The 24,479-nt window shown below is 58.5% G+C and overlaps 1 protein-coding gene across 7 annotated transcripts in view; it reads left to right on the top strand.

Moving 5' to 3' along the window:
• The window catches only part of ZMIZ1 (zinc finger MIZ-type containing 1), a 250,550-nt gene that overhangs the window by 221,158 nt on the left and 4,913 nt on the right, over positions 1-24,479 (top strand). For 5 of the 7 annotated variants that reach the window (XM_075564199.1, XM_075564198.1, XM_075564195.1 and 2 more), the window contains 16 exons: positions 3,305-3,419; positions 4,408-4,625; positions 5,484-5,682; positions 6,610-6,900; positions 9,121-9,303; positions 10,997-11,074; positions 11,670-11,844; positions 12,560-12,701; positions 14,660-14,870; positions 15,742-15,847; positions 16,461-16,621; positions 17,747-17,814; positions 17,994-18,062; positions 18,471-18,715; positions 19,653-19,819; positions 23,867-24,130. In XM_075564199.1, coding sequence (XP_075420314.1) covers positions 3,305-3,419; positions 4,408-4,625; positions 5,484-5,682; positions 6,610-6,900; positions 9,121-9,303; positions 10,997-11,074; positions 11,670-11,844; positions 12,560-12,701; positions 14,660-14,870; positions 15,742-15,847; positions 16,461-16,621; positions 17,747-17,814; positions 17,994-18,062; positions 18,471-18,715; positions 19,653-19,819; positions 23,867-24,130 — 2,692 coding nt within the window. The remainder of the gene's footprint in view (positions 1-3,304; positions 3,420-4,407; positions 4,626-5,483; positions 5,683-6,609; positions 6,901-9,120; positions 9,304-10,996; positions 11,075-11,669; positions 11,845-12,559; positions 12,702-14,659; positions 14,871-15,741; positions 15,848-16,460; positions 16,622-17,746; positions 17,815-17,993; positions 18,063-18,470; positions 18,716-19,652; positions 19,820-23,866; positions 24,131-24,479) is intronic. The other 2 variants (XM_075564200.1, XM_075564202.1) reach the window with 2 other exon arrangements.

The following is a 24,479-nucleotide window of genomic DNA, read 5'->3' on the forward strand; positions in this document are numbered from 1 at the left end:
GTATTTTTCAGAAGCACGTCGGAAGGCCTCTGGGTGAGTGCTGACGACAGCCTTTCAACTTGCGGCCCAGTGTGTTAACCATAATGCCACCCGAGGACCTCTCCAAGCCGCCACCTCCCTCGCCAGTGGGTCTCCTTGGTAGGCTACCAGGAGGCTGGCTGGTTCATAGTCCTTGGAGACCCGCAGCCAGCATCCCCCGCGGGGTCCCCATCTCGAAGGCAGTGAATGCCTGCTGTGGGGGGCCTGTGGGCCTGGGAAGATGAGCCCACCGTGTCAGCGTGACCGCTCCACTGGGTGGCTGCGTTTCGGCTCTGGAAGCAGTGCTAGTTTGTGGGGGGGGCGCCCTGTCCCTGATGCCCCCTGCACACCCGTGGGCCTCCGCTCCTGGAGGGGAGGCCCCAGCAGGCTGCCCAGTTTGGGAACGTGGCTTCACTTTACTTCTCACTGGGTTTGAGGGGGAGGGGGCGAAACAGGAAGGAGCCGGTTTCCGCCCACAAGGCCCACACTGGAGCCGCAGGGCAGTTGGGAGCTTGTTTTTGAGGCCTGTGCAGTGGCCCCGGGTGAGCTGGGGCCTCCCCGGAGCTGCGGTGCCAGAGCAGCAGCTGCCAGCTTCCTGGGCTCCTTCGAGGCCACTCAGACCCCCAGGGGCTCTCAGGGTTTTCCTTTCTGAGCTTAACCAGGCCGCTTCCAAAAAGACAACAGCCTTAGCACACCGGCTGTGGGCTGGGAGCGCTGCGGCACGGGTACGCCGAGCGGCGCCGAAGACCCAGCTGGCTCGCTGCCCTGCTGGAGGGCCGCCCGCCTGGGGCCTAGGTCTCCTTGGGTTGTTTGCTGGCGGGGGTCCTTTATGCATAAGTATGAAATCAGGCCGGAGACAGAGGATATTCGTTTAATAAACCCACATCAGTCCAGTAGGCTCGTGGTCCCTTCAATCAGCCTCTGGTTTCTAACCTTTCCTTCATCTACTTAGTGTGGTTTTGGTTTGGTTTGGGTTTTGGGTGGTAAAAATAGATGTATGTCACAAAGAGTTATCATTGTAGCCTGTTTTTTGGTGTGTGTGTTTTTTTTTTTTAAGCCTTCCTCTGAGGGGCTCCCTGGTGCCCTCTCTGGGAGCAGAGGCCCCTCCCTGAGGAGCAGGCTTGTTTGCTTGCTTTTCTTCCTTCTCCTGCCTGCTCTTCCCTCTGGACACCCCACTCCCTGGGCCACCCCCCAGGGGCAGTGTGTACGTGTGTGTGCCCACGTGCCTGCCTGCCTACCTGCCAACAGGTGGCGAAGAAGGCAGCAGTGGGGGCTTCCCAAACAGACACTTCTCATCCCCAAATTCTAGCCGGACGAGACTAATATTAGTGTGTGCCTCGTTTTATTGCATCCCCCGTCCCCTCAGAACCCCGCCAGACTTACGTGACCGAGACCTGGTTGTTCCGCCACCTGACCGACCTCCGCAGTAGCTGTACACGCCATACTGCTCATGAGTTTATAAAGTTGAAGGAACGATGCTTGCATTTGATTATTTTTTTATCTAGCCCCCCTCCCCACCGATACCCTTCGTTTCCCTCTAAGATTGGTTCTTTGCCGAAACCCATCATGCTTTGTGACCTCTAGGCTGCAGACGCGAGGAGAGCGCTGGGGCCTTGCTCCTCCTCGTTTTACTGAGGAGGCGCAGGGCCTTGGGCGAGTGAGCAGCTGCGTCAGACCTCAAACCAGAGGAAGCTGGTGGCTCTGGGACTCCAGGGCAGCACCGGGCCAGAAAGCCCCTCAGTCCTCACGCGTAGGAGGTGCGCGCTTGACTCGCCAGAGCTGGCCTCTCAGGGGCTTCTGCAGGGGGGCAGCAAGCATAGGGGCCAGGCTGCCCCATTCCTCGGTCTACCCTTCCGCTCATTGGTCCCCACAGACTGGCTTGGGGTGTGGCACTCTTGGGTGCTAGAGCCACAGCGCAGCCATATCAGAGCTTGTGATGGTGGTGCATGCAAGGAGTAACATTTAACGGCCAGGGCTAGGGGATGTGGAGGGTGAGCGTGTCCTTCACACTGGGAGGGCTGCCAGGCCTGCCAAGATGGCTTGTGAACGCAGATTGGGAGACAGAGAGACAAGCAGGGAGCATCCTGGGTCAGGAGAGTTGAGCCCGTCACAGGCCCTGCTCTCCATTCTGCATGGACCTTGGCCAGAGCCAGGGGCTCACTGGGAGGATAAGGAGGGTGCCCTCAGCTTCCCTCTGCCTGCCCCACCTCCCGCAGGGGCCTCCAACTTCCCCGCACGCCAGCTGCCACCATTTTCACTCCGAGTCGTCTTGTCTTCCAGGGCCTGCACCAAGGTGGAAATCCTGGCAGCATGCACATCAGAGCTGAACTGTGCTGCTCAGGGGGTTGGCGGTGCCTTCACCTTTTGGAAGAAGCAGATTGCTTTTCTTCCAAGGCCCCTTAAACCTTTCAGTGAGCATTTGAGCATGTTCACCATTGATCTGCAGGAGCTCCACAACAATGGGTGGGAAGCCACTAGTCTGTTTACTGTGTGCATGACAATCTAACTCTTCCCCTCTGGTGTTTGGAGGCTCCTTGAAGAAATGTCACTGAGCTGAAGAAACGCAGCCTGCTGGGCTAAGTGAAGGACGAGGGGGATGTGGGGAGGATTGCAGGGGGAGGGGAATCTGTTCAGGGCAGCTCCAGGGCGAGACAGGCCCAAATCAGAAAGGCCAGGGAAGGTGGAGTGCAATAGTGGGGTAATCATCCTTGACGTGAGTTTTCAATCTGCCTTTAAACACTGGGAGTCATTGAAGGTCTTTGGTTGTGTAATGTATTTTTTGTGGGGGGGGGTGCAGGGGAGATATGGGACAAGTGTGCACCCGTGAGGTTGGATGGGGGCAAGGAGGTAGAGCAGCAGGGACCCCTGAATTCCAAAGGCCATATCATCTGGTCCCAGAGAGGGCCCTGGAGGAAGGTGGACGAGTGGCAAGCCCGCTCAGACCCTCCAGCCTGTACAGAAAGTGAACCAGGAAGTCGCACAGGACAGCCAGCGAGCCATGGTGGGTAGAACCCTTACTGAAGAGCCATGTGGACTCAGAGCAGGGAAAGTGGAGGTCCCAGACAGGACATCTGAGGCTCAAGTGAGGGAGTGATGTGCGGGGGCTGCCTTCACCCAATCATCGCCCAGGTCCCTGGTCTGCAGTGGACACCATGCTGAACCTGGGGTTCCAGCCCTGCCTGGGACAGGGGTCACCTGGGGCTGGCTAGGAGCTGCTGCAGGGTGGCGGGAGAGTTCCTCTGTCTGAGCCCTCAGCCCCTGAGGACCCCTCTGTCTCCCTCCGCAGTGATGGGTCGTTCCCCTATGACTCTGTCCCTTGGCAGCAGAACGCCAACCAACCTCCTGGCTCCCTCTCTGTGGTCACCACAGTTTGGGGAGTGACCAATACATCCCAGAGCCAGGTAAGAGCCGCCCTACCCCAACCCCAACCCCTCCCAGGTGGGGCTCTCCCTGGGTCCACTGGGCCCTTGGGTCACCTTGCCAAGCCAGTCCTCCTCGCGTTGACAGGCTCTGCCTAGCTGGAAAGACCAGCTTCCAAGGCACACCCAACTGGGTCCACACCCACCACTGGAGGGCAGCAGCTGGATCCCTGGGGATGGTCCCTGGCCTGGGCCCCTTCGAGGCAGTGGCTTTCCCCTGGCAAACAGCTGGAGGTTCTGCCTCAGCCGCACACAGTAGGACTTTCCGAGGGACTGGCTTCAGAGCTCCACTCTGGCATCTGTGGCCCTGAAATGGCTTGGGTTAGATTTCACAAAGGCCATGTCGATGTGTGTTACCCAAACCCCCTAGTCAACCCTTCTTGCTCTCATCATCCCCTGCCCCTTCCCCTCTACCCCTTCATTTGCCCCAATGCAGGGGCGCCCCTGCCAAGCCCTTCACATAGAAAACTCAGGGCTGATGACCGCCCTGCAGGAAACTGGGGCGTCCCTGTGGTCTCAGCCAGAACCCTGCCACCACCAGAACTGGCAAACTGGGCTTCTCTTTGCCCCCACAGAACAGCAGCTAGGGCTTCTCTGGAACCCTAGCCCAGTCCCAAGTACCCACACCCTTTGGGGAGATGGGAGGGCTCTTCCCACTGGCTGATGAGAACTAGCCACTTCTGCTCAGCTTCCGCTCCCTTTGCTCGAGTTTCCTGGGTTGTGATGACCACATAGACTGGCTCTGTGGCTCTCCATCAAACCGTCACCAGCATCCCATTGCAGGCTGGAGCCCCTCCCCCTGAATTGCCAGGAGCCCAGGTTTCTTAGCCCCTGTAGGTCACACCCCAGGCCCTAACTTTCTCCTCCTCGTCCTCAGTTGCCCTCCTTCTTCCCTCCCCCCAGCCCATTCTAACCTCCTCTCACCCTTCCTGGGGCTCTATTACAAACAATGTTCACTCTCTGTCCGCAGGTCCTCGGGAACCCCATGGCCAATGCCAACAACCCCATGAATCCAGGCGGCAACCCCATGGCATCGGGCATGACCACCAGTAACCCAGGCCTCAGCTCCCCGCAGTTTGCCGGGCAGCAGCAGCAGTTCGCAGCCAAGGCCGGCCCTGCCCAGCCCTACCTCCAGCAGGGCATGTACGGACGGCCCAACTATCCTGGCAGCGGGGGCTTTGGGGCCAGGTGAGCAGGGGCGGCCTTCAGAAGTAAAGCCACAGCCCTACCCTGCTTCTCTCTTCCTGTCCGTTTAAACCCAGCCCCTGCTTCCTGGAGGGCAGCCAGGGCCAAGCCCTGCTGCTTCTCTTGCCCTTGGTTGGCCTGAGTTGCGGCAGCAGCTGGGCTGTGTTCTGACCACTGACCACTGGAATAAAGGTGCCACTGTGCTCCTTGCCCAGAATCACCCCTCCGGGCCACACAGCTTCATAGGAGGCCTTGAGAACCCTGGGCAAGCTAGCTGAACAGCAGCTAAGCGGGGATTCGGTTGCCCAGAGTTAAGTAGCCTAGAACTTAACCAGCCCTTCTTCTGGTGGTGCAGACAGGGTTGGCAAGGCCTGGGAGCTGCTGGGGTCACGAGGATAATGGGAAGGGCCAGCACCTCAGTAAGAGGGTCAGACACAGGTCTGAAGCTCCTGAGACCCTAGTCTGACGGTAGCCTTAGACCTGCAGACCAGGATAGCTGGGTGGCTAGACACACAGGCTGCTGGGGTCCCATGAGCCGTAGCCCCCACTCCAGTTCCACTGGCCACTGCTGGAGACCTTAGCATGCTGCTCGGGTCCTGTGAGCCTCGGCAGTTCCTTCCGGAAGGTGGGTTGCCTGGTCGTCATGAAGATGCAGCCGGGGGGAGCTCCAGGAACCCAGCAGTAGGGCGTTCACTGCATCACTGGGTGACTGCCCGAGCTGTAGCAGGCCCCGAGTCAGGAGAGCTCACCCAGCTAGCGATAGGAGTCTCAGCCCGGCACTTTCTTCCCAAGCCCCAGGCCCCTGTGCACACCTCCTTCGGTTTGGGGGCTATCTAACGCCTCCATTCTTCCTCCCGGCAGCTACCCTGGGGGTCCTAATGCCCCCGCAGGCATGGGCATCCCTCCGCACACCAGGCCACCTGCCGACTTCACTCAGCCAGCCGCTGCTGCAGCAGCTGCAGCAGTGGCGGCGGCAGCAGCTACTGCGACGGCCACAGCCACAGCCACAGTGGCAGCGCTGCAAGAGACGCAGAACAAGGATATAAACCAGTATGGCCCGGTAAGGGTCCCCACCAGTCTGGGTCCAGCTTTGCCCTCTTTGTCAGAGTTAGGGTGGTTGTGCTGGTGGGGGGGGGGGTGCGGGAAAGGACTGGGGTGGGGGGGTCTGGGTATAGCTAGGTTTTCTTGGAAGCATGTAAGAGTGTATGTCTGCTAGCTGGGAGGTCAGAGTATGGTGGGGTACTGTGGTCAGTTGCATTGTAAGCCCAGTCTGTCTGCATGGGGAGAAGGTTCTGAATTGTTCTCTGGATCACCTACTCCCCAGGAATGCGTTCAGCATCTAAAAATAGCTGGGTTTATGGTCATTCACCCATTGGCTACTGAAAGCCCGCAGACTGCTAGTCACCGCATCTGTGGGTTCTCCCAGGCCCCAGCTCTGCACCAAGACCTTCAGAAGGATGGGGGTGAGGGGGGTCTTCACGGAGGTTGGAAGGCATGACAGGAGACAGAGGGACAGGGGTGGCAGCCAGGCCACCAGACTGGATAGAGGACGTATCCCCATTGGCTGAGATTAAGGATGGGGCTGGAGTTTCCAGGAAAGGGCTACAGCCTCACTCACTGTCCCACCTCCCACCCTCCATTCTCATCACCTCTCCTCCTGCCCCTGGCACGCCTCCAGACTGCCCCTGCCCCCATCTGCTTCCTGGAAATGCTGCCTGTGCATTTTAGTGATCACACCCATCTCACCTCAACTGACCCATCCCACCCCCCAAAAAAAGAAACACCCAGGCTGAAATTTTCCTATGTGGCCTGCAGAGGGCAACAGTGAGCCAAGAAGCCCCCCTGCTCCTGGGCTCCATCAGCAGCTGAGCAACTTAGTACCACCCCCCCCACCTTGTCCTACCACCTCCCCACTTTCCTTCCCTCCCTGCACCTTCAATGCATGTGGCATTTTATTCTTTTTTTTCTTCTTCTTCTCCCGTTGAAGGTCTGTTCCTCTTTCCAGATGGGTCCCACCCAGGCGTACAACAGCCAATTCATGAACCAGCCCGGGCCACGGGGGCCTGCCTCCATGGGAGGCAGCATGAACCCTGCCAGCATGGCGGCTGGCATGACGCCCTCAGGGATGAGTGGCCCTCCCATGGGCATGAACCAGCCCCGGCCGCCCGGCATCAGCCCCTTTGGCACACATGGGCAGCGGATGCCCCAACAGACCTACCCAGGCCCCCGGCCCCAGTCCCTCCCCATCCAGAGCATAAAGAGGCCATACCCAGGAGAGGTAAGTATGATATAGGGGAGGGGGCAATGTAGGGATTAAAGACCCAAGGGTCTCGTTGGGGTGGACTTGGACTGACTTTTGGAAACTTGAGCCTGAGTCTTTATTTGGAGACAGCTACACTCCCAGTGCACAGAGGGCTTCGCACGGGGCCTGCCGTGGGCAGCATGTGCCGGGAGGGCCGCTGCTGTTAACTGCCATTGATTCCCCCCCAACTCGTGGCCTCCCGTGCACAGCGGAACACGATGATGCCGCATGGCCCTGTGCTGTTTTCCTGGCCAATTGTAGACCGCAGTGTTGTGTCGTGAGGTTTTCCTTGGCTGACACTTAGGAGGAGATCACCAGATCCCCTCCTAGCCTGCCTTGGTCTGGCCCCTCTGCTAAATACCATTCCTCGGAGTAAGGCGCAGGCCTCCACTGACAGGCAGGTGGTGGCTGCACGGAAGGTGCATTGGCCAGCATCCAGCCCAGCTGTCCCTGCTGGAAGGCCAGACTCCTACTGCTGAACCACAAGCACCTCTTGCACGGAGTAGCCGCCACTGACCGTGTGTTTTGTCTTGGCTCAGATGCTAACTGGGTGGCTCTGAGCCGAGAGCTAAACCTCCTCTGCACCCGCAGGAGGCATTTGGGGTTCCCCTGACTGGCGAAAGCGAGAGATGAGCAAGCAAAAGGCCTTTAACGAGGGAGAGGCTGTGCCTTCCTAGAAATGTGTTTGGGAGGCGGCAGCAGACGGCCTGTTCCCTGGGGGACGTATCCAAGTGACAGTGTCAGGAGCGCACTACCCATGTTTGGCCTAGCCAGCTCCCCCAGAGTGTTTGGGAAAGAAAAATCCATACCTTCCGCCTGCCAAAACTTTGGCAGGAAAGCAAAGGGTTACACAGAGACCCGTGAAAGAAGGGTGCACCATGAGGAGGACCAGTACCAAAAGCCCTTCAGGAATGTTTACAAAACGAGTTGGCACAAGCAGCCACATGCGTATTGTTGTGACGATGTAGTGATTCTGGAATGGAACATGGTACTACTCTTCTTGATAGGCTACAATCATGCAATTGTGTGACATGTGGACAAAGCACTGATAAAACTTGGAAAGAAAAGATTTAGTTCACCTGCAACACACATACACACACCAGTTATCATTGAGTCGGCGGGAGCTCTTGGCCATGTTAGTTCATGTGTGTCAGACAAGAACTGAACACCACAGAATCTGCGATGGCCCATTCTTCCAAAGTACTGGGCTTTTCTTCTGCAGCTCCTCCAGGTGACCTTGAACTGTCCACCTTTCAATTGGCAAACAAGCCCATGAGCCCTTGTGATAGGCAGGGACCCCCCAAATCGTGAGCCAGCACTCCCCTCCCGCCCGTTTTTCCCCAGCTCTCTGCTTGGGTGCTTGCTGTCAGGCCAGTGTACTTGAAGCTCTGTGACTCAGCTTTGGTTTAAAGGCCTGGAAGGTGACTTGACAGTTGACTCAGGTCTTCTAAGTCTAGAGGGAAAAGAGCGAGGCGGGATCGAGCTCTGAGCCCTTGACCTGGTCAGCACCAAGTCTGGGAGAGCATGGGAGGATGGAATTGGCCACACCCCCAAGGCCATGGCACAGGCCCTCGGTGTTCAGCCTCTGGGTGATGTCCCCATGGGTTTGGCTGAGATGTATCTGTAAGGGCAGCCTCAAGGAGGCAAGGAAGGAGAGGCAGCAGCACGTTTCTGGTCCTTAACCTGGCAGGACCATCAACCCCAGCAGCTGGTGGCACACGGCAGTACTCGTGTTTGTGCGGAAGTAATCATCCTGTCCATGCAGTGCTGCTGAGTGCCTCATCTCCCATTGTCGCTCTCCAAGGACAGCAGTCCTGCCCCCTCCCCTGCCGGCTGCATTGTGGCAGCTGATCCACGCTCAGGGCAATGTGGAGACCGCCTCCCCTGCTGAGCCTCAGAACCCAGGGAAGGGGGCTCACCTTTCTGGAGGCTCAGCCTGTTGTCTGCTGCCGCCTGTCGGGAGCTCGGGGGATGCTCTGGTGCAGCTCTGCCTCGGTGCCAAGAGAGACACGTGAACTGGAGAACTGAGTTCTGGGTGGTAGCCGTGGTTCTGGGGAGCAAGGGTTCTCGGGCCCACCCCGCTGCAGAGGTGGAAGGTGCTTTGTGGATAGGCAGAGCAACTGATGGAGGGCATTTGGGCTTGACTCGGAAGCATTAAAGACCTGTCCCCTGCCCTTCCTTTCTCTACCACTGCAGCCCAACTATGGAAACCAGCAATATGGACCAAGCAGTCAGTTCCCCACCCAGCCAGGCCAGTACCCCACCCCCAACCCTCCACGGCCGCTCACCTCCCCCAACTACCCCGGGCAAAGGATGCCAAGCCAGCCAAGCACTGGGCAGTATCCACCCCCCACAGTCAACATGGGGCAGTATTACAAGGTGAGTCCTACCCTGGGGCGCCCACACCACCCCAAGCTGAGCCTCCACCAGAGGACCCTTTTCTTCTCACTCATGTCACTCTGTCCCCTGGTTGTGCTCCCCAAAGACACCAAGCGGTGGGCAGAGGTTTCTGAACGGTCACTGTGTGCTCAGAGTCTCCCAGGGCTATCGCCCGAGGACCACAAATGGAATAGAATTTTTAAGCCTTTTATCATAGTTCTGGGAACTAAAAGTCCAGAGTCATGTGGGGTGCCACCCCCTCTGAAGGCTCTTGGGGAAGGTCCTTCCATTCCTCTTCCTAGCTTCTGACTGTGGCTGACAACCCTTGGCCTTCCATGGCATCACCGGCATCCCTTGGAATAACTCCTCCAGGCCCTGCCTCCATCGCTGCCTGGCATTCTCCCTATCTGTCTTCATGCAGTCCCGCCTTCTTAGAAGGATTTAGGTCCCATGCTATTGCGGCGCAGCCTCGTCTTAACTGGATGATGTCTACAAAGACCACCATTTCCAAAGAAAGACACATTTACCCGCATACCTGGGCTGAAGACTTCAAAGTATCTTTTTAGGGGGCATAGCTTCAACCCTAAGTGTGCAGGACAGCTTCTTTCTCTTACTCAAGCTTACAGCACACATTAGATACATATTTTAACAAAACAAAATATACCCCCAAGTGTATTAAGGTTTCATTGAAACTTTGCCTCTCCGTGCATACCCCTGGACTCCAGCATCGTACATAGTGGTTACTGGGCTGTATTTTCTCATCTTTTATTTAAGCTTAAAATCATGCTCCTTCTGGTGCAGAGCCCACTGTCAGCGTAGCTGCCTAACATCCATCGGGATAGCCCGGTGCGCCTTCGAGTTCTTTGGTTTTTCACACTCCACGGCATAAAACCAGTTGCTGTTGAGTCCTGTCACGCTGCTGGTGACCGGTGTGGGGGGGCAACGGAATGGTGCTCCCTCCCAGGGTTAGGCTTTCCACAGCCAACTTTCAGACCTAAGTCTCCAGGCCTTTTCTTCCAAAGATCCTCTGGGTGGACTCAAACCTTCAACCTTTCGGTGAGCAGCCAAGTGCACTAACCCTTTTCACCACCCAGGGACTCCTAAGCAAAAACACAGGGCGCCCAGGTGGCACCGTTTGGAAAGGTCAAACCCCCGGCCCCTCCAGGAAAGGGCCATGGTCGCTTGCTTCCGCCCCGTCAGGCAGTTCCATGTCCTAGAGGGCTGCTTTCGTTAGACGCAGAGGCTTTGGCTTGCGACTGGGGACAGGGAAGCACGGAGAGCGGCTTTGCTGTTGTCACTTAGCCGCCAGGAAGCTCACCGTGTTCCCGAGGGTGGCTGACTCTGCATCTGCAACTGTCTGGCCCAGCCCTGGAGTAAATGTGGCTCTGGACACATGGGGCAGTCATTTGTCAGCTGACTGTCCATTCACAGTGTGGCCTTGCTTTTTTTTTTGGCCACAAGTTTAGCACCCTGAGTTTTTCTACTTTTGTAAGCTGTTTGGCTGATTGACAGCTGTGGACAGAGGGAAAGCAAAGTAGCTACAATACTGCCCCCACCCTCCTGCTTCCCACCGAGCATGAGCAGAGGCTCTAACCCTAGACTCCTGGTGCATTCTGAAATCCAGACACAGACAGGTTTTCCAGGAGCCCTCTGCCTCCCCCTTGTAACACTGGTGTTCGCCGCTCTCTTCCAGCCAGAACAGTTTAATGGACAGAGTAACACCTTCTCCGGAAGCAGCTACAGCAGCTACAGCCAAGGAAACGTGAACAGGGTATGTGCAGGTTTTAAAATGGTAACCTACATGCAGTCGTCGGAGCAGAAGGGTCCCAGAGGTCCCTGCCCTGGCCTCTCTGGACGTTAATTGGGGTCCAGGATGGATGGGGAAGGACAGGTGTGGACCCACCTAGCCAGAACAGAGGAAAACCTAGGGAGAATGTGCTGGTCCCCTGGACTCTGACTCGTGTCAGAGGGCTCCATGGGGACTGGGTGGGGTGAGTGGGAGGGGGTGGCTTAGAGGCATGATGTGAGAAGGAAAACAAGAGGTCAGGCTTTGTTCCTAGCTCACCTTTTCTTCTTGGGCATAGTAGACAAGTCCCCATCACCCGAACCTCTGGGTACCCATCTATAAAATGGGCAGGGGTTCTATGCCTGCCTGGCACCAATGATTCCGCTGTGCTGTGACCCAGATGAAGGGTGGGGGGCCCACCCGTGGGACCCACCTATGTCCCAATGGGGGCAGAGACCTGAGTGCTGCCCCCATTGTGGTCCAGGTGTGGGGGTGGGGTGGGGGAGAATGCTTGCCCACAGCCATGACTTCCCCCATTCTCCTGACCCCTAATCTTTGTATGGTCTCTGTTTCCCTTCAGCCTCCCAGGCCAGTCCCTGTGGCAAATTACCCCCACTCACCTGTTCCTGGGAACCCCACACCTCCCATAACCCCCGGGAGCAGCATCCCCCCATACCTGTCCCCGAGTCAAGATGTTAAACCACCCTTTCCGCCCGACATCAAGCCAAATATGAGTGCTCTGCCGCCACCCCCAGGTGAGTAGTCTGTCTCGCCACCCCCAGGTGAGTAGTCTGTCTTGCCACCCCCCGGTGAGTAGTCTGTCTCGCCACCCCAAGGCTTCCATGAGGCCATTGGATGGAGGGGGATTTGCCCCGAGACCAGGAGCCAAGGAGCTTGGAGATTGTGGGGGGCCTACTGTTGAAAGGGCAGTAGGCTTAAAAGTTGGTATCACCTACCCAGGAGTGACCCTGGGGCCTGTGAGAACGCAGGCTTGTGGCAACAAGGCTGCTGACAGCTCCCCCTACCCCCTACCATCGCTCCCTACCCCGGCACCTACGCTACCTGGGGCTAGGCTCTACTGAAATGTAGAGTCCTTCGCCTGGGTCAGGTGGTCTTGGACATTGTGCCCAAGAGGAAAGGAAGGAAACCCTGGTCTGGCTCCAGGCTACAAACTGGCTCAGAGATGTTAGTGTCCCGAGTCTCCCCCAAGCCCCTTGGGAGCGGGCTGAGCGGCTGCCTGTGGGCCTTCCAGAGCTGGGGCTGTAGGACCAGAGAGGCAGAGCCATGTGAATGGACAGGACACAGGAGTGACTGAGTGGACTCGGGGTCTCTGGGTGCTCGGCTCACGTGCAGGATCTGATACTCCACTTAGCTCTGTGTTTTCTCTGAGCGGCCGGCCAGGGGCCTGACCACATGCACGGGACCAGGTTTTGGTGCCGTGGCTAATGGAACCCCTTCTCTGCACCGCAGCCAACCACAACGATGAGCTGCGGCTCACGTTCCCGGTGCGGGATGGAGTGGTGCTGGAACCCTTCCGCCTGGAGCACAACCTAGCCGTCAGCAACCATGTTTTCCACCTGCGGCCCACGGTCCACCAGACACTGATGTGGAGGTGAGTGCAAGGGCGACTTCCGCCGGAGCACGGAGCCGGTGCAGCCTGCTGTCCCGAGCCGAGCCTGGGCCTGTCATGGGACCCGCAGGCCTGGTGGGAGACAGATGACAAGTGCAGCACCTGGCCCCGGGGCAAGGGGCTGGTGTCCTTGGCCGCCATGGCAGTCAGAGAGAAACGCTAAGAATGAGAGTCTTCCGGCAGCGGGAGCCACAGTCCAGGACACTTCGGAGCTGGAGGATCAGGGACGAGGCTGGCTGGGAGTCAGGGCTCGGCGGCCTGTACGCGGCTGGCCATGAGCCGGACTGGGGCCTCAAGGACGCAGGCAGCGGCGCAGGGCTCTGGAGGTCCCTTGCCGAGCTGGGTCGAGGTCAGTGCCTTCTTCACAGACAGTTGAGGAGACGGAGGCTCTGTGTGTTCTCACAGCCAGCAAGGGAGAGGCCGGTGTGGAAGCTGGCTCCATTCAGCCCCAGGGCTGCCTTCTCGGGCAGGACCACCCTGTTTCACCGCGCCTGTGAGTGTCTTGAGGGCAAGTAACGCTTCTCGGCCTGCCGCACGGGCATGCGCGAACGCTCCCTCCAGCCCCCGCCCCACTGAGCAGCCTTCCCGACAGCGCAGCTGCTATGGGGCCCGGGACACTCAGGCAAGAGGGTAGAGACCCTAACGCATGTAAGCAGGCCGTGGACGGTGGGAGGGCTCGCCCCTCACAGCATCTTCGTTATCGAACGTCCTCCTTGTTACTCTTGGCCCTGAGTCTGGCACGATCACTGCTGGTCTTGTGTGGATCTTTCCATCCTTTTCCATGCTGTGTCCTTGGGTCACGGCCTGGCCTTCACACACTCCCTCTCCCTGTCCCATCAAACACGCTCATGCTTACCGTCCCCAGCGCCTGGCCAGAACCACCACCTGGCAACCAAGGAGCAGGAGGATGGAGGGAGGAAGTGGTGTTGAGGCGTCTGTCTTGAGGAGGGTCCTTCATCAGGAGGGGAGGCAGGATCCCATGCAGTAGGGTGATCATCCCGAGCAGCAGAACACAGAGATAGGGCGCGGTGGCTGCATGTGCAGGGGGCAGGCCATGGAGGCGCACTTGGTCCTCTGCTCCCCAGCTCCCCATGCGCGGGTGGGCTGGGACCAGGCACCCCGGCCCTGGTGCACTGCTCATCCATCCTGAGGGGCATGAGCGTCCACTCTGCGCCTATCCCTTCTCCGCTACCAGAACAGGTCTCTGCTCTGGGGCAATCTTCAAAGCCCAGCCCAGGGTGGGGACCCCATCTATCAGATACAGAGAAACTGCACACACCCTTCACCTCCCTACACACACACACACACACACACCATGAGGTGTGAATACCACTGGCTCTTCGAAGCCCTTCTCTCCGTAGTCTGGAGACTAGCCAGATTGGCCTCTGCCCTGTTTGTTCCACTCTCTATACTCTCTGTGCCCGGGACAAACAGGTCACAGAGGGGGGCTGCTCCACTTCCCCTCTGCCTCTCCGGCACCCCTGGCAGCGAAGGGATGGGCTGGGAGAATGTTGCACCTGAGCTGCGGCTGTGGGCTGTGCCTGAGGGAATGTAAAGGAAGCTGTGACTTGTTGGCTTGTGTTTTCATGAGAGATGGAGGAGGTGGCACCCTGGTGGCACTTCCAGCTAAGCGTTGGGCTGGTGGTTCAGACCTTTGAGCTGCTCCGATGGAGCTAAATGGAGTTGTCTGCTCCTATCTACAACGTAAGCCCATGAAAGGTCACTGTGAGTGTGAACCCGGTGTCAGTGGGTGCATCGCGTGGACAGTCAGCAGGAGAGAGAACTTGGGCAGGCTGAGGGACCAGTTCTAGCCAGTCTGAGCTCTCGGGGTGAGACCCTCCAGAGGTACGCCGTCTAGCTGGGGGTCATGGGCCGGCCCCACTGATTGGTCTGTAGGCAGCCTGCTCAGAGCACCCATTTAGCCTCCCCTTCCCCTATAGGTCTGACTTGGAACTGCAGTTCAAATGCTACCACCACGAGGACCGGCAGATGAACACCAACTGGCCTGCCTCTGTGCAGGTCAGCGTGAACGCCACCCCCCTCACCATCGAGCGCGGCGACAACAAGACCTCCCACAAGCCCCTGCACCTCAAGCACGTGTGCCAGCCGGGCCGGAACACGATCCAGATCACGGTCACAGCCTGCTGTTGTGTGAGTATAGTGCTGAGAGGCCCTTGCACAGCCTGGCCTCCATTTTTGCCCTTGGTGAACGTCCATTCCCCACTGCTATACCTCAGCCAGCTGCCAGGTGACCTCTTAGAACTGTCACTCACTGGGTTTGTGGAGGAAAGCTCAGACAAGCATTCGCACCCATATCGGTTCCCTGATCATCAGACCTGGCCTGTTCCCTTCCCTCCTGCTGCTTCTGGGCTTCCCCCACACACACATGGTACTTGACTCCTCCGTGTGGCCCTCACAGCTTGCTTTCTGCTTGAGAAATTTGTGTCGATGGACTGTCCAGGCCCAGTTCCACGCCACCTGGAATTTCCTGCCCCTTCTTCACCCAGCTCAGCATATCAGATACTCATGTGGGGGCCCTGCATCGGTAGCTTCGAGACGGGGTGGTAGCTTGTTCAGGGGTTAGGGCCTGACTGGCTGCGGTCCCATTCTGCTGGGGAACACAGGCGAAGTGGTGACTTCTGCCCCTGTGCATGAACAGCAAGTGGCACAGCTGTCGGGTGTGGGCACACGGTGTGGGCGTGTTGGGTGTGCCAGACTTGGAAGGCTTCCTGGAAGGTGGGCTGGAGACAGGACAAAGACGTCTGGCAGGAAGGGCAGACAGAGGACTCCTGGTGGGGACACAGAGGGCTCCGCACCTGGTGCCAGGTGTCTCTCAGCTCACAGAGGGTGATTCAATGTCAAAGTCCTGTGTGGTCATCTTCGAGCAGAGTTCGTTGTGCAGAATGGTGGCCTCAGCCGCTAAGATTCTCCCAGGCCCAGGTATCCTCTCGAGTGGCCTGGCTGTGGTGCCTGGGGCCTCGGGGACCACAGGGCGGAGGTAAGTGGCCACTCTCTCTTGCAGTCCCACCTGTTTGTGCTACAGCTGGTTCACCGGCCTTCCGTGCGATCCGTGCTGCAAGGCCTCCTCAAGAAGCGCCTCCTGCCTGCCGAGCACTGCATCACAAAAAGTGAGTGGGGCTGGGGCACGACCAGTGCACCGCAGGCCAGACACGCAGCCATGTGCGTGTGAGGCAGGCAGCAACACAGTGAAGCTTCACGCGGCCCAGGGAGAAGACATGGGTGGGCATCTAGGCTGGCACTAGACGGTGAAGAGTGGAAGCAGGGGACCATCAACACACTGGCCTTCCCCAGTGCCCGCCCCTCCATCTCATGCTAAAACTGCAGGGAAGAGGACGTGGGACTGAGGCTGCATCCCTGTTTGGACAGGGTCCACGAGCTCTTAGAGGAGATGCCAGGTCAACAGCTGCACCTGCTGCCTTAGATTTCCCTGCTCCCGGTCACCTCCTGGAACCTGAGGACACCCCTGAGCAGTGTTTGCTTCCCTTCCCACCCTTGGGGAGCTAAGTGCCGAAGGGGCTCTTTACACTGGCCTGGGAAGTCAGGGAGAAGCATCAGACTGCTTCTGCACAGTTTACAAGCACCCCCAGTTCCTAGTAAAGGCGAGGCCTGCCCTGCAGAGATTGGGGGCTGGCACAGGGGCCACTTCAGGGATGCTGGGATCCCCGAAGTTAGGAGGGCCTCGGTTGGCCTGCCCTCATGTCCCTGTGCCTCCACCCCTAGTCAAGAGGAATTTCAGCAGCGTGGCTGCTTCATCGGGCAATACGACCCTGAATGGGGAAGACGGCGTGGAGCAGACGGCCATCAAGGTGTCTCTGAAGTGTCCCATCACGTTCCGGCGCATCCAGCTGCCCGCCCGAGGCCACGACTGCAAGCACGTCCAGGTGAGCCGCCCAGAGCAGCCTGTGTAGTCTGATGGTGACCTGTGGGTAGCCTTCATAGGCACCGGGGGATCAGTTGTGAGACCTCTTGCTTCTTCGCTCATTGCACCCATTTCTTTATGCTCTGAACATGCTCGGTACTAGATTTCATTAGGCCAGGTTGACTAGAGAAACAAATCCAGTGACCCTCATACATGTGTAAAAGAGCGCTTTATATCAAGCAAACATCCCCGCCCAGTGCAATCAAGTCCATGAGTCCGATACTAGTCCATAAATCCCTCTTCAGACTCATGCAGCCACATGCAATGATGCAAAATGCAGCAAGATGACAGGCCAATGGGTGCCAAGACTTATGGAATCAATGGCCTGATTACATCACAGGGCTGGCCCAGGTCTCCCATGGCAACAGGAAGGTGAAAGTAGAGAGAAAGGAAATTCCCAGGATCTTTATGAGAAGGCCATGCCCACAAGGAGGCCCCATCAGGCTGTGACCTGATTGACAGGCTAGACTGCCCCATATCTTCTTACAGGTACCATGTTGGCACAAAAAAACCCAATAATCTCATAGATTCTTAAGGGCTCTAGAAGGTGTTTAGACCATGCTTGGCCTGACAAGTGCCAGATACCACATGGGAGCCAGCACACGCAGCTAGCTAAGGCAGGAAACGAGGTGCTGTTTGCCTGCCTCCTTGCTGGGGCCCAGGGTTCTTCCTCTGCAGGCCTCTCCTGGACCCTCTCTCCCTGGTTCTGTCCTGCTTGGCTGGCCTCTCACCTTCTTCTCTAGAGAGACCTCCTCCCCACTGGGGCTCTCCTTGTGCCCTCATTCACCTTCTGGAGGCTCTGCATGCGCCGGGCCTTGGACATGGTAGTGGGGGGCTGGGGGGAGCCTCCTTTCCTCAGGGAGATGGGAGGAATGGTGATGTGTGGGAAGAGAGGGATTCTGGTGTCTGAGCTGGACAGGGCGCCTGAGGCCACACTGCTCCCAGTCCCCAGAGTGACTGCCACTGAGAGTTGTTGCCTTGCCAGGGGTTGGGGGTCGGGAGGCAGGAAGTCACTGGACTCCGATCGTTTCTGGACGGCCCTGGTCTTCATTTGTCTGTCTATCTGTCTCTCATCCTGGCTGCACAGTGCTTTGATCTGGAGTCATACCTGCAGCTGAACTGCGAGCGAGGGACCTGGCGGTGTCCTGTGTGCAAGTGAGTGACACCGTCCCTCAGGTAAAGGGGAGGCCCACCTGCTGCCAAAACACGGCCGAGGGGCTCAGGTGGACAGGATCTAGAGTGCCTAGCACAGGGGCTTGTTGACACCCAGTGGGGGGCAGGGGCACACCCCTAAGCTCAGGCGCAAAGGCCAAGCCCTTCCTTCTCCTTTCCAGTAAAACCGCTCTGCTGGAGGGCCTGGAAGTGGATCAATACATGTGGGGAATCCTGAATGCCATCCAACAGTAAGTGGACGGGCTCCCTGAGAAAGGTTACATGTGGAATACTGGCTGGTATTGAAAATGGGGGGGCATGTGGACAGCCCCCTTCCCACAAAGTAGGCATGTGAACACCCACAGCCCTTAACCCTCCAGCTCTGGGGCCTGGAGATGAGCCTACACTCAACTGAGTCGGGCCTGTCACAGTTTCCTGAGTGGATGAGAGGCCTTGGTGCCAGACGCCCCATTCCTGCCTAGCCTCATGCTTCCCTAGTCTCAGTCTCCCTGACTCTTAGAGATGGGAGCACACGTGTTACACTTCTGCCTTCCATGGGGTTTCGTGAAAGCGGGCAGCAGGAGAAGGGAGCCTGGGTGGCCACCATGTGGGAGCATCCTGTGTCTCGAGCTGTCCCCACCGCCCCTCTTGCAATGCAGCTCTGAGTTTGAAGAGGTCACCATCGACCCCACGTGCAGCTGGCGGCCGGTGCCCATCAAGTCAGACCTGCATATCAAGGATGACCCTGACAGCATCCCCTCCAAGCGGTTCAAGACCATGAGCCCCAGCCAGATGATTATGCCGAATGTCATGGAGATGATCGCAGCCCTGGGGCCCGGCCCGTCCCCCTACCCGCTCCCGCCGCCGCCTGCGGGTTCCAGCTCCAGCGATTACAGTAGCCAAGGTGGGTGCTGCTGGGCTGGGGCAAGTTCGGAGAGCCCTGGGACTACAGGGGTACCTGGTATGAAGAGGCAGATACAACACAGCCTCAAAAACAGTCCCCAAGTCCCCGGGCCTGAGGATGTAGTGGCCCCTGCAGACACCCACCTCTCTTTGTCCTCCTGACTTGGTCCTACCGTATTGGCTGGAGCCCAAGCAGGTGTGAGTGGAGGAGAGTCATGCCAGGAGCCAGCCTCATGTCGCTCCACACGGCCTCAGCCTCCTCCCAGCTCCAGGAGCCCACAGGGACGGCTGCTTAACCTTGGGCGTGGCCAGTACCCAATCTGAGCATCACAGCCTGCTGTGCTTGCACAATCGCCACCTCCCCCAGCTGCTAATAAAAAGCGCAAGCCCACAGCCCGTAGCCATCCCCAGTGTCCTATGCACCGTCACTGCCCCTGTCCCTCTCCCACCCATGCAGGGACGGGGTCCTGCCTCTTACAGCTCTCACCTTTGGCCACCGGGCCCTTCCTGCGCTCCTTCCCCCAGACCTCCTAAGAAGTCCCAGCCCTGCTTTCACACAGGGGCTAACCTAGGTTTCAGGACTCTGGGACAGATAGCCTGCGGGACCCCTGACTTCTTGCTTAGCTACCTGGTGGAGACCAGAGAGGCATGATGCTGACTTCTCCCAGTATCATCTAGACCCAGTTCCACTTTCTTTGTGGACATGGGCCGGTTTGGCTATGGTCTTCCCACCCGGGACCTGAGGCCCATGGGGCAATGGGGGCAGATCTGGGGGAGCTGCTCAGCAGATCCTGAAGTCACTTCCTGTTTCCCCTCCCCCAGCAGCACCACCCTGGAGTTAAGAACAGAAAGACTCAGCTCTTACTCTTATCCCCTCTTCACACCGCCTTCCTCCTGGGTGACCACACCTCCTTCTCCCCTCCCCCCCACCCCCCCAGGTAACAACTACCAGGGCCATGGCAACTTTGACTTCCCCCACGGGAACCCTGGCGGGACGACCATGAATGACTTCATGCACGGGCCCCCCCAACTCTCCCACCCTCCGGACATGCCCAACAACATGGCCACCCTTGAGAAGCCCCTCAGCCACCCGATGCAAGAAACGGTGAGTACCTCCTCCACCAGTCCAGCCACCCAACCGCTCTCACCCTCTCACCTGAGCCTCCTCCCGGAGCCAATGGGGCACAGGGCTCCCCTGAGGGGTGTGCTAGTCTAAAGGGAGGCTTCTAATTCAACTCTGGGCTTAGAAGGAAGTAAGCAGGTCTGACTGAGGCCTGTGCACATCTCTGCCTCTCTCACATGAGACTCGCCTTGCACATGCGCATCTCTGCCTCTCTCACATGAGACTCACCCTGCACACGCACATCTTTGCCTCTCTCACATGAGACTCACCCTGCACATGCGCATCTCTGCCTCTCTCACATGAGACCCTCCCTGCACATGCGCATCTCTGCCTCTCTCACACGGGACCCGCCCTTCACATGCACATCTCTGCCTCTCTCACGCGGGAACCCCCCTGCACATGCACATCTCTGCCTCTCTCACATGAGACTCATCCTGCACATGCGCATCTCTGCCTCTCTCACATGAGACTTGCCCTGCACATGCGCATCTCTGCCTCTCTCACATGAGACTCACCCTGCACACGCACATCTCTGCCTCTCTCATATGAGACTCACCCTGCACATGCGCATCTCTGCCTCTCTCACACGGGACCCGCCCTGCACATGCACATCTCTGCCTCTCTCACACGGGACCCGCCCCCTGCACATGCACATCTCTGCCTCTCTCACACGGGACCCGCCCCCTGCACATGCACATCTCTGCCTCTCTCACATGAGACTCACCCTGCACATGCGCATCTCTGCCTCTCTCACACGAGACTCACCCTGCACATGCGCATCTCTGCCTCTCTCACACGGGACCCACCCTGCACATGCACATCTCTGCCTCTCTCACACGGGACCCCCCCCCCTGCACATGCACATCTCTGCCTCTCTCACATGAGACTCACCCTGCACATGCGCATCTCTGCCTCTCTCACATGAGACTCACCCTGCACACGCACATCTCTGCCTCTCTCATATGAGACTCACCCTGCACATGCGCATCTCTGCCTCTCTCACACGGGACCCGCCCTGCACATGCACATCTCTGCCTCTCTCACACGGGACCCGCCCCCTGCACATGCACATCTCTGCCTCTCTCACATGAGACTCACCCTGCACATGCACATCTCTGCCTCTCTCACATGAGACTCACCCTGCACATGCGCATCTCTGCCTCTCTCACACGAGACCCTCCCTGCACATGCGCATCTCTGCCTCTCTCACACGGGACCCACCCTGCACATGCGCATCTCTGCCTCTCTCACACGGGACCCCCCCCTGCACATGCACATCTCTGCCTCTCTCACATGAGACTCACCCTGCACATGCGCATCTCTACCTCTCTCACATGAGACTCACCGTGCACATGCGCATCTCTGCCTCTCACATGGGACGCCCCCTGCGCATACACATCCTGGGCAGGGAATGTTCAGGCTGTCACACTTCTTGAAAGAGAGGCATGGATGAGAGCCTCCTTACCCTGAGTATGTCGGTCTTGTTCAGTCAAGCACAGCCTGTGCCATCTAGGGCCTCCCTACCCGTGGACCCCAGAGGGAAGTGGCTCGACTGGGGACACGAGTCAGCATCTTCCGAGGGCTCCACTAAGGCTGAAGGGCCCGCCTTGTGCTAATGGAGCAGGAATTCCAGCAGTGCTGGGTGGAGAGAGGGCAGGTGACATTCTGGATGAAGCTAGGCTAAAACTGCCAAAATGACACAAAACAGCAGTCACTTCGCTATGGGTCTCTCCCTAGGAGGAGGAGGAGGAGGAGGAGGGACAGTTGTTGGTGGCCTGACAGCGGGTCTTGAACCACCTCAGTCCAAGAAGTGAGCTCCACCGGTCTTGTTAATGCTTGTCAGTGGGATGAGGCGGGCCTAGCCCCAAAGGCTCCACGTGAGGCCCTGCTTGCCTCCATGGTAGGGCCTGTGGTTGGACTGTCCCCTGACTCCCGTGCCCCAGGCTTTCCCAGCCTCTGCATGTTCACCACAGAGACATTTTCCGCGGGCTTCCAAAAGACAGTCTGAATTATGAAGAACTTCTAAAAAACCCTTTTCTCTTTTGACTCCATTTTACCACAAGCATCTCGAAGCGAGTTCTCCTGAGAGTCTGGCCAAGTTTTTACAGGTTACTTCCTTTCTGCCCCTTAGGGCTTTCAGCCTGTGGGGGCCTCAGCCATGCCACCAGACCTGAGCTCTCCATTGCCTAGCGAGCACACTAGCCACACACCCAGCTCTCTGACCCCTCACCAGTCCCCACCTGGACTATCGCAGTGGGAATGCTAGACGCTCCCCCTTCCTGGGGTCCCTTCCAGCGAGTTAACTTCCAAGCTTCCCAAGGTACTTGCTCGTGATCCCTTTGAGACTCTCCCTGGAGAGCTGGACTCAGAAGTATGATATGCATGAAGGGGAGGGTGAACCTAAAATAAACCCTACTCCCCTGCCCATCAGACGCAGGCTGGCCCTTTGCTGACCAGCTACTCTGGGCCTGGCAGGAGAACCCCAGGAGGCGCCAGTCCACCCTGCAGCCTTCCTGTGCCAGCGGGCAGCTGGTGGCTGTGTGAACAGGAGCACGGGCACATGGCCCTCCAGACCATGGGAGAGGGGAGGGTGCCAGCGATTGTGTCTGAAGATCTGAGAGTTGTCTGTGCCGTCTACCCTGCTTCCTCAGTGTGGGCACTGAGAGCTTACCCACAGCACCACAGCCTACCCACAGGCCTGGGCCAGAGTCCCACGCTGGCCCCGCACTGGCACCTGGTGGCTCATTCCCCCAGCTTCCCTTTGTACACATCCCACACAAGGGTCCCGCGGGTCACAAGCCACAGAGCCAGGTAGTTGTCCCTGCATTTAGGGCACTGACTCATGGGGGCCTTGCCCTCTGAGGAGGGTCCATGGGCCGTGTGCATAGGAGCCAAGCCTGAGGAGCAATAGGAAGGATGAGGCGCTAGAGAGCAGGATTCGGAGATTCCGGCTTGGCGGGGGCCCTGCTTCCAAATCCACAAAGGGAGCAAGTGCATGCGTGTCTTCCAGAGGACACTGGGGGTACAGACAAGCAAGGGGAACTTTGTCATCAAGCTCGCTCCTCCAACCAAGGGGCATGGTGGGGTCTCAGAGAGAGGAGAGGTGTAAGTGAGCCTTTAGAGATCTCTCACTCCCGAGAGCCAGGCTCTGAAAGCTCTCTGCGTCCTGCCAGCAGCAGACATACCAGCAGGCCCTCCCTCCATTACCCACGCCTTTAGAAGGCACACTCCCTGAATGGGGCGAGCGCTAATATGCCTGCAAGGGAAGTCTCTGGCTTCTGCCAGGCCCCCTGATGAAGGACCCTCCTGCACGTGGGTCCGCCATGTCGTTGAGGTGCGGGGACACGGAGCAACTTCCTTCCTTTCTACCCTGTGGATTAGCCCCCCCTTGCCCAGGACTCAGCTACCTGACCTTCCCCTGGGCCTGGTTTCACCCTCGGCCCACCTGTCAGGCAGGAGGCCTGGCCAGTCACGCCCCAGGAAAAGGCTAGCAGGGAGTCCTCGTGTCCAGAGCCCCAAACCAGAGGTGGGGAAGCTGCTGCCCGGGATAGACCGTTTGGGGACCGCAGCCTGCTCTTGAGTGCGCGTCTGCCCCGTGCTCTGTCATGTCCGCCACCTGGCACTTGGGCCTGCACCACGCCGCTAGTAGCACCGCCTCCCTGCTCCCAGAGCCCTGACTGTGGCTTCTCCACCCACTCTCGCTCCTGTGCCTCAGGGTGCTGGTGTCCAGGGTGGGCGCCGAGGGGCCTGGCCTCAGCTCTCCCTGTCTGCCTATGTCAAAGCCGCCCCTCCCGTCCCCGCTCTCCCTTACCCACCCTCCCTGGGGATGCTTTACGGGGAGGTCGGTTCTTGTTGCTCTACAAGAAAACATTCCGCTTTGTAAACGGGTGGCTTTGAGTTTGTTTTATTTATTTACTTATTTATTTGAAGTTCCTTTATTCCTGGTTTGGTTTGGTGTTCATTTTCTCCAGGCAGCTTGTCGCTATACCTGGTCACCTCACCTTTCTCCTGCTCTCTCGTCCTCCACAGATCCCCCACGCTGGCAGCTCTGAGCAGCCCCATACCTCCATACAGCAAGGCTTGCACGTACCACACCCCAGCAGCCAGGCAGGGCCTCCATTACATCACAGCGGGGCTCCTCCTCCTCCTCCTCCTTCCCAGCCACCCCGGCAGCCACCACAGGCCGCTCCCAGCAACCATCCACACAGCGACCTGACCTTTAACCCTTCCTCAGCCTTAGAGGGTCAGGCCGGAGCGCAGGGAGCATCTGACATGCCGGAGCCTTCGCTGGATGTAAGTTGGGGTCACCACTTGCCTTGACCTGGTGCTAGGCTTGGCACCAGGACCTGCTCAAGAGACGGGGTGGGTGGTGAGGGCAAGAGGTCTCGCAGCCTCCCCATGGGGCGGTGAGTGGGCACTAGCTGGCCTCCCCTGGCTCCTGACCAAGAAACATCACCCAGGGTTTGAGTGTGAGTGTCCCCCTTCACTCTCCTGCCCCTGCCCCCCCCCCCCCAGGTCCCTTGACTGTCCTGCCCCCTAGTTTTGTTCTCCCGCCTTCTGCGCAGGCATTCCCACAGTCTCCTGGCCTGAGGTTCCAGAGGCTTTCCAGGAGGGTCCCCGGTTGTCCTTCCTTCCCCCTCTC

Source organism: Tenrec ecaudatus, chromosome 12, assembly GCF_050624435.1.
Source record: "Tenrec ecaudatus isolate mTenEca1 chromosome 12, mTenEca1.hap1, whole genome shotgun sequence".
Taxonomy (NCBI): Eukaryota; Metazoa; Chordata; class Mammalia; order Afrosoricida; family Tenrecidae; genus Tenrec; species Tenrec ecaudatus.